Source organism: Thamnophis sirtalis, unplaced genomic scaffold, assembly GCF_051295495.1.
Source record: "Thamnophis sirtalis isolate CommonGarterSnake01/CBP01778 unplaced genomic scaffold, rThaSir2_p1.2 scaffold_1, whole genome shotgun sequence".
Lineage (NCBI taxonomy): Eukaryota > Metazoa > Chordata > Lepidosauria > Squamata > Natricidae > Thamnophis > Thamnophis sirtalis.
This window is the reverse complement of record NW_028261381.1, coordinates 112837816-112851634: the sequence shown is the minus strand read 5'-3', so window position 1 is coordinate 112851634 and position 13819 is coordinate 112837816. Positions and strand designations below refer to the sequence as shown.

General features: G+C 36.1%; 1 protein-coding gene across 1 annotated transcript in view; it reads left to right on the top strand.

Moving 5' to 3' along the window:
- Positions 1-13570, top strand: part of LOC106542143 (cytosolic phospholipase A2 beta-like) — a 34991-nt gene extending 21421 nt beyond the window's left edge. Inside the window, exons 13-20 of the mRNA XM_087722246.1 lie at positions 1325-1547; positions 1831-1948; positions 3089-3226; positions 5024-5128; positions 5959-6150; positions 7821-7987; positions 8934-9120; positions 13347-13570. Of these exons, the coding sequence (XP_087578372.1) occupies positions 1325-1547; positions 1831-1948; positions 3089-3226; positions 5024-5128; positions 5959-6150; positions 7821-7987; positions 8934-9120; positions 13347-13570 (1354 nt within the window). The remainder of the gene's footprint in view (positions 1-1324; positions 1548-1830; positions 1949-3088; positions 3227-5023; positions 5129-5958; positions 6151-7820; positions 7988-8933; positions 9121-13346) is intronic.
- The last annotated feature ends 249 nt before the right edge of the window (positions 13571-13819 follow it).

Below are 13819 nucleotides of genomic sequence, written 5' to 3'. Positions count from 1 at the left end.
TAGAATTTCAATTATACTGGGCTCAATGCTGAGAAACCTATGTCTGTGGAAATGACACAATTAGAATAATACATCATTCAGATGAATGTTTCAGATGAAACCATAATCAGGAAAATACTCGAATGCGCAGAAATGGATAAAATGACAATAGAACTAAAAGAAAGAGAAGAATCGGACTGCTATAAAGTATGGAATAAAATGTAGAAATGGCTAGAAATCAGAAGCCAAAACAGAAAATAGGGAATATAAATATATGGTGATACAAATAATGAATATTATTATAGTGTTAACACTACGTTTGCTACATTATAGGACAAGGTTAAAGCAATAGGAAGGCAATATAGAAGGGAGAAATATAAAAGCTAAGCAGGAAAGCCGATATAGAAAGCTGTAAAATTACTGTATATTGTTATGTATGTTTTGTGGGTTTTTTTTTGTTGTCTTCTTTATTGTTTTTAAAGATTAAAACATTCAATAAAATTATTTTTTTTAAAAAGAATAATACATCATTCAGCCTGCTTTCCCATGATGAGTACTTTTGGGGCTTCACTCTCTCTACTCCTTCATTAGAATAAGACTATGAAAGTCATAGTCCTTGTCGATCAGCTTGTCCATCAGAAAGGTTGGCAGTTCGGCGGTTCGATTCCCTAGTGGTGCATAATGGAGTGAGCTCCCGTTAATTGTCCTAGCTTCTGCCAACCTAGCAGTTTGAAAGCATGTAAACATGCAAGTAGAAAAATAGGGACCACTTTGGTGGGAAGGTGCGCCTTCGGCTGTCCACATGCTGTCCACATGACCACGGAATCATCATCAGTCAGCCCTGGCTCTTCAGCTTTGTAACTGAGATGAGCACTGCCCCCTAGAGTTGGGAACAACTAACACCTATGTGCGAGGAGAACCTGAGCAGAAGGGATTCCTTGTTGGAGCAGAAATGTCACACACCCAATTCTGAGTGTAAAATGATTTAACAATATCCTTGGAGGCTAGATTAAAAGTTGAGAATCAAGGTGAATAATCATACCTTTTAGCCAGAAAAAAAGGTGAACTTCACATTTGGGTTAAATTACTAGAATTGAATTGTCCATGTGCAGTATATGTCAGCATTTAATAAATGACATGAGTAAATTCTTCTATTTCAGAATATGTGGCCAAAGAGTTAATTAAAACCACCAGGATTGAATTCTATGGGCAATTCCACTTGAAAACTAGTTACCAACATCAGAATGCTCTCTTTATGAGAACAGTTTCTAAAATGCTTTTCAAATATACTATGAATATATAATAGTGGATATTTTATTAAATACCATTTTTCTCATTACTGCAGGACGCTGACAAATTTGTATCGTCATATTGACTGGTCACACCAAAGTTTAGACGATCACATCAATACTATAAAAAGACAGTTGCTGAAGAACAAAAATAATGTTATTTCTAACATAAGATTGAAGCAGTATCACAAGGAGCTAACTGAGCGGATCGAATCTGGTCATCTTTCATCTTTTACAGCACTCTGGGCCCTTATTCAGGAAGCTTTTCTTCACGATGGAGTATGTTAAGTATTTGTTATACAACAAAGATGTGATCCCTAGTTTTTCCTATTGAGGTAGCAATGTGACATCATGTAACATCATCTGTACTGGTGAGTGTGGGCTGTCTCACACTTCCGAGCGATGGTGATGTTATCTAGTTGGGTAATGAAACATCTGCAATAAAAACAAACGAGCTCAGAGAATACCAAGGATTTTCCAGTTTAACCCTGAGCTACATGCTTTCTCTTCTTTTGAATGATGCATATATTAAAATATTTATTTTGTTTCCCTTTGTTTGAAGGTAAATCCCAGTAAGCTCTCAGAACAGCAACAGGCTTTGAATCAGGGGCAGAACCCTTTCCCTATTTACACAGCCATAAATGTCAAAGATGGAAATATCAACACTTTTGACTTTAGAGGTGGGTCCTCACAAATCAGTCTCTCCACTGTGGAAATGTGGGCTTTGATTGCATGCTATATAGGCATTGGAAGAGAGGAGAAAAAGGGAAGGGCATGAAATGTTGACCTTGAATTTGATAGAACGAGTACTTCCTATTTATCATGACTCTCTCAGAGTACAGTATTCTACATGGATTATATAGGGAAAGTTCATTATTCTCATTTTCACCCAACTTCACCAAGGCAGGAAGATCATGCAGAAAATCAAAGAGAAAAATGTAGACCTGTAATATTTAAGCTGTTGATAGATTAGATATGCTTCAGAATATCACAATTTGCACTGATAAGAGTTGAAGCCCAAAACATCCAGTAGGGCACCAATTTCCCAACCTGATCTAACTTATCTCTGCTTGCATTGTTATTTAAGATAATGAAAACTGTTATCCTCTACATCAATATTTGTTTGAAAGGATCGGTTTCTGTTTTTGCTGAGCAACTAGGCCTTTTTTTAAAACATTCATGTCTAACCTCCAAAACATAATATATTAAAAACTAGTGATTCAAATTTATATCTCAATAAGAAGAAATGACATTATCTTTTATCAGCCAGGGATTTCAGGTAGTTCTAATAATTTTCTTCTAGAAAGATATACATTAGATGTGTATAACTATTTAAATGGCTATAAATTATTCTTTTAAACAGCTTTTCATTGCTGTTCATTGTTCTCTGTGTCATAAACATAGGGATGCAAGTTGTTCATTGAATGGAAACTTCTAGTTTGTCATGCTTTGCATTTAGATTTGTGGAAGATGTCACAAAATTGATCAAGGTAATTGGGAGAAGATGTTTGTCTGATGCTATTTTTTCTACAAGAAATCTCCCCGGAGGTCTGTCTCCTTTCTTCCTTCCTTCCTTCCTTCCTTCCTTCCTTCCTTCCTTCCTTCCTTCCTTCCTTCCTTCCTTCCTTTTTCTTTTTTCTTTCTCTCTTTCTCTCTTTCTCTCTCTCTTTATTTTCCTCCTTCCCTCCCCACCTCCCTTCCCCTCTCTTTTCCTTCCTTCCTTCCTTCCTTCCTTCCTTCCTTCCTTCCTTCCTTCCTTCCAATTTCATCTTTGGATCAGTGGCCAACTAAGTTGTCTTTTGTCTACCCCTTTATTACAGAATGGGTGGATTTCAATCCTTATGAAGTGGCTTTCCTAAAATATGGTGCACAGATTCGCTCAGAGGATTTTGATAGCGAATTCTTCATGGGAAAAGTAGTGAAGAAGATCCCAGAGTCCCGGATTTGCTATATGGAAGGTGATTTGTTTAATTATAAGCTAAAGGAAAATAGAGCTTATTAGGGAAACCTTGGAAACATCCTGTCTTCCTGGGCAGTCTTAGACTTCTAGCCTTTTTACTCCAAAGTGACCAGAACTCCATTGCAGCAGTTAAAATATTCCAGTGAATATTTTATATTAGTTATATAATAATGTTATATTTTATATGAGAATATCTCATGCTGTTTATAATAGCAAAAATTTCACTCACACACACAAACACACTTTCATCACATCATAGAATGGATTGAACTTAATAAAAAGCGTCCATGAAACAAGATGGATCGATGACATCAACAAGTATTATGGGCCCAATTGGCAAAAGAAAGCTCAGGACTGTGTTGGTTGGAATCATGTGGAAGAGGAGAGGCCTTCACCCTGTAGTGGATAGACAATGGCTAAAATGATACACACACACACACACACACACACACACACACACACACACACACACACCACAACATATATGATAATGAATCTGTACAAGAGTCATACTGTGATCAATGTACCTTTAATATGGGGGGAGTATTGATACTTGCATAGGTAATCTGCTGAGCCTTCCCATTTTTTCTCAGTGAAGAAAAATGATAGCAGCAGTGTTGCGCTGCAAACAGCAACTTTGAGGCGTGTGCATGTTTAATCACACTGCAAATACCAAAGGATGGAGCTCATCAGGCATGAAATCCTTGCTACCAGCTTGGTAGTAGGAGTGCACGCTTCTGTGCATGTGCAGAGCGTGTGTGATGACATTGGGGGGGGGGGCAGACCCTCATGCCACTGCCACTACTGGTTCACCCAAACTGGTGCGAACTGGCATAACACCTCTGGAGCTTGTGTTGTAACAGCACGATACTCTGAATCTGATTGGAGGTATGAATGGAAAAGGTGGGTGAAAAAATAGAGAAACTGTGCTCACTTCACACATCCTGAATCTCAAACCAGCCAATCATAAATTAGCTCAAGTCATTGTGCCAATTTAAGATGAGTGGATAAACATCTAGCAAAAAAGGTGGTAGCTGTAGTTTTGATATCACTGGCTTTTGATTCCTGTTAGGATTTTCTTTAGATTCTCCAGCTGTGTTGTAATACTGTCTGCTATTTTTATTCTTGTCATAATGGCTGGGTTTGCATAGCATAATAGATTAGAGTAAAATGCGATTGGGTGATTTGTATTCAGACTGATTAGGTGGCCAAGCCTAGCATAATTTGACATAATTTTAAATCATAATATACTTTGTTTATTTATTTATTTATTTATTTATGTATTTATTTATTTATTTATTTATTTATTTATTTATTATTTATTATTTATTATTTATTATTTATTATTTATTATTTATTATTTATTATTTATTATTTATTATTTATTATTTATTATTTATTATTTATTATTTATTATGTATTATTTATTATTTATTTATTATTTATTTATTTATTTATTTATTTATTTATTTATTTATTTATTTATTTATTTATTTATTTATTTATTTATTTATTTATTTATTTATTTATTTATTTATAGTGTGTTGTCTAAACTCAATACCTGTGCTTTGTTAATGTATTAACAATGGATATGGCACAATCACCAGAATCTCTTATCAGCCATAATGGTTTTGTTAATACTGTGATGCTAAATTGTGCTAAATTGTGTCTATAGTATTTAATTAGCTGGCAGTAATAAATATTTATCACAGTTTCTCAGTCTAATTAACTTATACATTTGAGATGGATTATAATTTGAGTTAATGCAATGTCTTCAATGTGGTTGATCTTGTAGGTATCTGGACTAACATTTTCAGTCCAAATCTCCTGGATTGTTTGTACTGGACCACAACCCCAGAAGAATTCTGGAAACGATGGGTGACAGACATGTCAATAAAGCGTAAGAATTTTAGTCAATAAAACATAAGACTATTTTAGTCTTTGCTTAGCCAGAGTTTTTAAAAATTTGTTTTTAAAGTAAAATAAAAGAGAGACAGGCTCTATCTTCTTTTTCTGGTCACCTACTCAATCAGATAGGAACTAATTGTGGGATGATTGTAGCTATTATAATCTATTATTCAAAAATTATAGATAGTTAAGAAAATAGGAACTTGTTCTGATTTACCAATATTTTGATATTTAAGTAAAAAGACATTTTTAGGTTATGTATTGGATATAGATCATTGTAACCTTTGCAATAGGTGCATTTAATAATAATGAAAAAGAAATGTGAATATATGAAATCTTTGGATTATGTCATATATTCCTTAAATTTCTCCTCAGTCGACACATGAAATTTCTTTGTGCTTGCTCATAACCAACAGTGAAACTGTCACCTCTTAGCCCAAAATTACAGCTGTAAACAATGACACATTTGAAGAAAATTGCACAAGTGGCTATTCTTTAGGGCTTGATGGTTGAGGAATTATAATAATGAGCTGTTTGCTTAGTATTATGCACAACTTTGATTTATAGTTTACTTTCCTGCTCATACAATATTTCCATCTGGAATCAGTGCTGGAGAAAAGACTAATTAGCAGGCAGAGCCTGTGATAGGAGTGGAGCTCATTTTTAAGCTTCTATGACTCAGCTCTGTGTTTGCAGGGCATATTCATTATTTTCAATGGAATGTGCTACATTAAAAAAAGCCTCACTAATCCAGAAGTGTTATATTTTGAAAAAAAAAAGTAAAAGTTGCCATAAATGAAGTATCTCTATATTTTATTTCAGATGAGAATTATTCTTCAGGTGTTTATCCTGCCACGGTCTACAAGCCTCCAAGTTATCACTATGGAAAACTTTGTGAAATCTTCAATGACATTTTAACTGATCGTCCTTTAAAGGGGGAAAATCATAACTTCCTACAAAGCTTTGATTTTGATAAAGATTACTTGGATCAGAAAGAATTCATGAAATGGAGTGGTAAATGAGAATGATACTTTCTAGAAATACTCTTAAATGTTCAGAATTGAATCAGATCAGAAATATATATAAATATGGTGGTACAAAAGAGATAGTTATATATATATATATATATATATATATATATATATATATATATGTATGTATGTGTGTGTGTGTGTGTGTGTGTGTGTGTGTGTGTGTGTGTGTATGTATGTATGTATGTATGTATGTATGTATATATATATATATATATAATGTGTGTGTGTGTGTGTGTGTGTGTGTGTTTTGCTGATAAATAAATAAAGGGAGACTAGTATAGATCTATTTCAAGCTATTTAGCTCTCATCAGCTAGCCATACCCTTACTGGGATTCGAACCTGTGCTGTATTGCATCTTAGGCAGATGTGTTAACCACTAAGCCACAGAGTTCGACTCCTTATCAGCTGAGCCATGGTGATAGGTATCTATTTAAAGTCACAACCCCTGGTATGCCCAAATATGGGAGGAAGTTTACTGCTTCCATTCTCTGTCTATCATCACAAGAGACCATCCAGACAGAAACCCAATATTTTTACTTTTGCCTTTGTTACATTTGTGTTGTATTTGTACTGATAAATAAATAAAGGTTAAAAGCAGTAAACTTCCTCCCATATTTCGGCATACCAGGGGTTGTGACTCTAAATACATACCTATTTCCCTGGCTCAGCTGATAAGGAGGAGAACCTTGTGGCTTAATGGTTAACACATCTGCCTAAGATGCAATACAGCACAGGTTCTAATCCCAGTAAGGGTATGGCTAGCTGATGAGAGCAAAATAGCTTGAAATAGATCTATACTAGTCTCCCTTTATTTATTTATCAGCACAAATACAACATACATACATACATACATACATACATACATACATACATACACACACACACACACACATACACACACATGTATGTATATATATATATATATATATATATATATATATATATATATATATATATATATATATATATATATATATATTCATATATCCTATGTTATCTATTCTTTAAAAGGATATCTTTTCAAATGACAGAGAGATGACTAGCAAGAAGATAAACTAGATGAGAGTATATTTTCATATATTATAAAAGAAGTATAATAAGAAGTGTGATTTGGGAGGTAAGTGACTTGCAATTATTCAGAAATAGCACCTTAGGAAGATCTGCAGGATTGGATACCTTTCCCTTATATAAACACTTACTCGGTCTAGAGGAAAAGAAATATCACAAATATTTATTTTGCTCCTGAGAATATTTATTGAAACACACTAAACTTATTTTATTTCTACGTCAGAAAAATAACCATGTAGAAGCTTGAATTTGGCCTTCATTTAGTTCTGGAATGGTTTTCCTTTTTTACATTCCTAATGTAAAACGGCCAATGAGCCACATTTGTTCATTACACATTTGGAACAAATGGGAGGTGTTTCCACTATTGTATTTCAAAGAATAGTCTTTTTTCAGAGATTTCTTCATTAAGCTTTTCCTTTATCCACACCATATATAATTCTGAATATCTCAATCATGTCTCTTGTCATTGTTTCCTTTCTAAGACAATGTGAGGCAGCACAGGTTTTTGTTGTTGAAAGATTGTTCTGGAGTGATCTTTCTCTCATGTTGATTGGAAAAAAATGTATATCAATTGTCTTTCAGATACTGTATTTGATACTTCTTCTAACAAGTTGACACCAAACACAAAATCCCTCTGTTTAATAGATGTAGGCTATTTTATGAACAACAGTGGTATATCACTTCTCAAGCCAGAAAGGAATGTGGATATACTTATTTTTCTGGATTATGAGATGAATGGAATATTAAGGGTGAGAAAAAGTATTTTCACTAATTTTCCTTTTGAATGCTTGTGTGCTTACATGAGGGAAATATACTTTGGAGTTTCTTAGATCCATAATTATAGGTCAGCTATACCAAAGAAGCCAGGTTTACCAATATGGTGGATTAATAGAACAAATATAATTTCCATTTAATAACTATCCAAGAAACAAAAAGGATCATCTTTATTTTACTACAAAAAGTATATGATAGTTTGATATGTTCTATATGATAGAAGCCTATATTTGAACATTAATTTTAGGTGCCCACACAGATGATGGAGGAGAAGCAGAGTTCAAGCAACTGAGACAAATAAAATGCCTTAAGATAAAAGAGAGAGAGGGAGAGAAAGAGAGAGAGGCAGAGGGGGAATGAGAGAGAGCCAATTGCTCCAATCTGTAGGATAGCTTGTTAAATTCCATAGTATTATACTTAATAGGAGCTCTATTTTGAATGTGGAAAGTATGTGGTTTGTCTATAGAAGAAGGAAAGATGATAGTGTGAAACAGCCTTCTCTAATACTGCTTTTCTGAAGCAATATAGAATCTATTTTTGTGAAAGAAAGAAAGAAAGAAAGAAAGAAAGAAAGAAAGAAGAAAACAAAAGAAAGAATAGGTTGGAAAACCAATTGAAAGTTGTCTGGACTCAATGATTATGGGTCAAACTTCAGCTGGATTGGAAATTTCATCTAGAATGTCCTTTCCTCCTTTTCCTTATTTCATATCTTGTATAGTATTTCTAATTGACTTGTACAAAGGTTGTATAAAAGTTGAGAAAACAGAATTGCATATTCAAGGCACTGTATGTTTTAGCACTGAATTTTCTACACTGCTTATCATAGACAATTACAGATTTGGTAGGGGAATTTCTGATTTACCTATGGGAAGCAAAATGAATATATTTGGGAAGATTTTTCTTTTTTGGTCTCTTCTTCAGCAACTGAAGATGATGTCTGAATACTGTGAAGTCCAAGGTATTCCCTTTCCAAAGGTTCAAGTGAATGAGAAAGAGAGAAAGGATATGAAGGAGTGCTACGTTTTCTTAGATGAAGATAATCCCAAGGCACCAATAGTGCTTTGTTTTCCACTGATCTGTCGCACCTTCAAAGAATTCTCAGCGCCAGGTAAATTCAGTTGATTTAAGCTTTGCTGTTTCTTCAGTGATTTCTTTAATTCACATGTTGACCGAAATCCCTTCTGTAGTGGCACTTCCCAAAGTATAAAGAAAACTACACCTTGCAAATTGTGCAAATGCACACATTTTCAAATTGTGATCATTTCAATGTATGCATACACAGACATTGTTCTATTTTCTGAATATTAATCAAGTAAACATGGCAAATTTAAGAAGTGTGGAATTCAATTCCCAGAATTCCCCAGCCAGCATGTTCACGCATCTTAAGTCCAAAAATCTTTTTAAAAAACTATTATGCTAGTGGAAGACACTATTGAATTATTCTATTTAAAAATAATTTAGGTAGTTCCAGGCTTTAAATCTGCACCTGAAATATACTCAGCAACCCAGATTGGTATACTGGCCCTCTAGAGACAGTAAATGGGAGAACTGATTAAACAAGTATCATAACACAAAATTTGCAAATTATTTGCTTGCATTACATTAGGACAAACATTTGTAAGGGTGAAATTTGTGTCATGATGTTACATCATGCATTGTGAGTTTAATGCGGTTTTGGATCATTTGTGAATGTCAATTGTATATATGGATATCCTAATACTTCATTTCCAATATTTATGAAGCAGAGAACTCATCAAGAACAAATAATAGAGCTCAGCTATGGTGGAGGGAAAAAAATCTTTAGCCTTATTGTTTTTCTGCTGTAGTCTCTCTGCCTGCCTTAGGACAATAGGCTGCTTGTAGAGAATAACAGAAGAAGAATAATTCCCTGTGCTTGTGAGTAAGTTCACCAGGAATCAAGTCATGGGTGGAATCTATTATTTGATTGTTGCAGAATACTGAAGTGCCCTGGGATTTAGTGCAACTGGAAGATTTCCTAAGCATAGATGGGCACCATTCAAGGTGTTGGAAGGTTGCCTTTGATATTCTGGAGATCATCCAGGGATATCTAGAAAGGGTAGAGTTGAAATTTTGAAGACTGCTTTTTGTTGGGCTATGGTTGGGGGACTGGAGACTTCTCAAAAAGAAACCAATCCTATTCTCACCAAAATTGACTCTTTTTCATTAAATTCTACACATCACAGGGTGCTAGAGGGATGCTTGAAAATTAGGTACAGCCACTAAGTTGTTTTTTTCTAGCCAGTAAGACCCTGCTTGTGTCCCTTATTTTACCAAACAGCTTAACAATAACATCTTCCTAAAAATATCATTAGCAGTTAACGTAGCATAGGAATGTAGCAGAGCGATGAGGGCAGATGCATACAGCTGTCCACAATGGACCTCATTTAAGATTTAACTTTCCTCCTTAGGTCCAGTGGGAATATATGGAAAGAATGTTGGACAAAGGTTCCTCATTGCTCTCCAGTCTGTTAACTGGAGATTGAGCAGATAAGGACTCTTTATGCATACTTTTGAGATACATACTACAGTTGTGAAAGATGAACGTTAGCTAGTCATCTACACAGTAGGGCTTTCAATGGTACCAAGACAAGAGCAGAGCTTTATATTGCCTTAAAAAAAGAGGTTACTTGGCTTAGAGAGATGCTCTAAGTACAGGTAGTCCTTGACTTACAACAATTCACTTAGTGACCATTCAAATTTACAACAGCACCGAAAAATGTGAGTTATGATCATTTTTCACAGTTACGATCTTTACAACATCCCCATGATCATGTGATCAAAATTCAGATGCTTTTGCAACTGGCTCATATTTATAATCTTTGTTGTGTCTCAAGATCATGTGGTCACCTTTTGTGTCCTTCTGGCAAGCAAAGTGAGTGGCAAAACCAGATTCACTTAACAACTGGGTTACTCACTTAACAAATCCAATGATTCACTTAACAACTGGGGCAAGAAAAAGTCATAAAATGGGATAAACTCAATTAACTAATATTTCACTTAGCAACATAAATTTTGGACTCAATTGTGGTCGTAAGCCGAGGACTACATCTATCATTTCCAAGATTACTCTTCAAACCACATAGTATAGATTCCTTGCAAACATATTCATATTCTAATATGCAAAAGCTTCGAATCATAAGAGTAGTTCTGGAGAGTTTCAACCTCCCCCCTCACCCTTGACATTTCAAGTTTTATTTCTCTGGAATGTGTTCAGACCAGGGGTGGGTTTCAAAAATTGTTTGAACCTACTCTGTGGGTGTGGCCCCCTTTGTGGGAGTAGCTTGCTGCCCATGTGACCGGATGGGAGTGGCTTGCCACCCATGTGACCAGAAGGGAGTCGCCTGCCACCCATGTGACCTGGTGGGAGTGGCCAAGACGATGTTATTACTTGATATTACTAATTACTAGATATTATTAATATTACTAGATCATTATTAATGTGTAGATAACTGCGGGACATTACACCCCCACCCACCCACACACACAAACTATGACAGTGCCAGGAAAACACCAAAAAATAAGAATCCCACCCCCAAAAGACTGCCAATGAAACCAGTTTTTTTTCCCTAAGCCTAAGGACAGGAAAGACAAAGTCATTGGAATAAAAGCCATCAAGACAATGAGGAAAATTATAAAGGACAGGGGCTCACAGAACCATCGACCACCTCAGAATTACCTAAACAAGGAGGGTGAAACACACTAAATCTGGCAAAGCTGCCTTGCAACAAACCTGGCCTGCCCATAGAAAAGCAGCCACTTTGAGACACATAAACCTGGTCTGAACACTTAAAAGCAACATATTGCATCACAAATAAAACATTTGCAAAAAGGAATAACATTTCTTGTAATAAACATTCTATAAACAATAAATAAATAAAAATTCCCTAAAAATAATTAAAAACCACCATGTTCAGAGAACACCAAAGGACCCCACAGTCATCTCCCTCCTTATCTTTATTTTTGTCCTTACTTTCTCCTCCTTTCCTCCCAATCCCACTTCCTTCTAGCACTGATTATGTTACCTAGTTTGGTAATGAAATGCCTGTAAGAAAACCACCAAGCTCAGAAAGCAGCAAGGATCTCACTATCCCCCACCTCCTCTTTCTTCCTCTCTTTCTCCTTTTTGTCCTTTCTCTTTCTTCCCCCCCAACCCCACTCCCTTCTAGCACTGAAGTTACCAAACTAGGAGTGCTGGAGAGGAGGGCGAAGAGCTTCCCGCTACAGGCGCAATCTATCTGCAGCCATAAATGACTGCAAGTAGTAGCTTCAGGCACCTGCTCGCAGCTGACAGCTGTGTTTGGGAGCAGAGGTGGCGGCAGCGGAAGCGGGATGTCCCAGAGCCCAGGCACTTTTGGAACCTTTGCAGGGCCAGGAACGACTGGAAAACAAGCCCACCGCCGCCTCCGAATGCCACATCTTCGCTGTTGCGAGGCCGTCCCATGCTCCAGCCTGGACAGGGAAGATAGGAGCCCTTCATGCCCGCCAAGCCTCCACACGATGTGCCACCTCGGTCGCACCAGGGCAAACTTCCGCCCACCTGCCAGCCCTGAGTGGTGGCTGGGTGGGCACCGGGTGAGCCCCACTGCCCCGGCCACGTGGTACCCACTGCCCACCTTGAAGTCAACATTGTGGAACTTGCCATTGCTGCTGAGTGAGGACTGGCACTAATAGCTAAAAAATAAAGAATTTATTCCATGCTGCAAAATCTGTCAATTTCACCAGCAAGATGGTGTACATCAATCAGGGCAAGGGCTGGGAGAAATATTTTATATTCTGGGTTATGGCAGATTTTAAAAAATGTTTATAGAAAAAAAGATCCCTTTTCCTCTTGATTGGAAAAAGAGGGTTCTCAGAAAGAGCTGCTTGACTGTGGGGATTTTTATCTGGAGTTGTATTGACATGTTGCAATAATATTCCAGAATGGAAGTGCTTTCTTTATAATACCCTCCCGAATGATAAATGTTGCTTCTATTTTTAATTACGTACTGTTTTATATGTCATTGTGTGTACTCCCTTCCCTATACGTTGTAAGCCGCCCTGAGTCCCCTCAGGGAAAAGGGCGGCCTATAAATAAATTTATCTATCTATCTAAATCTAATACATAATTTTAACTTCCATTGTTCAGCAAAATGGAAAATCCTATCAATATGCCATTGCTATATCAGTTCCAGAAAATGAGGGCACAAAGTAGATAAGTTGATAGAAAACCATCTTATTTTGCTTCCAAGTACCAAATGTTTTAAATCTTTACCTACAGTGCATTGTTTTGCTACAAATAAGGTTCACTCACTCACTTTTTTTTTAACCTTTCAGGGGTCAAACGCAGTCCTTCAGAAATGAAGGAAGGTAAAGTCAATCTGGAAAAAGGTGTCTCACCCTATCAAACCCTCGAAATAACCTACACTGAAGAAAACCTTGACAAACTGATTAATTTATGCCGTTACAATATTCTTTATAGCAAAGACTTCATCTTCCAAGCAATTCAAAGTGCCATACAGAAAAAGCAACACAGTGGGTCCAGAAATGATAAACAATGATCATTTGTCTCTTTAAAGAGAAGAAATCCAATATGTAACGTGGTGCATTGTTTGAGGTAATGCTAATTGGTTGTCATTATGCTGCAGTTTATTGGATGCTTGGATAATTCTCACTCCTGATTGATTTAAAGCTAAATATACTGCTGTAGGCTTTCACGGTTGGTATTTGTTGGGCAGTGTTGGGCTTCGGGGTTTGTGATCATGGTCTATAGAACAGATGTTCTGATGTTAAACAGCAGCTCTGCTTTC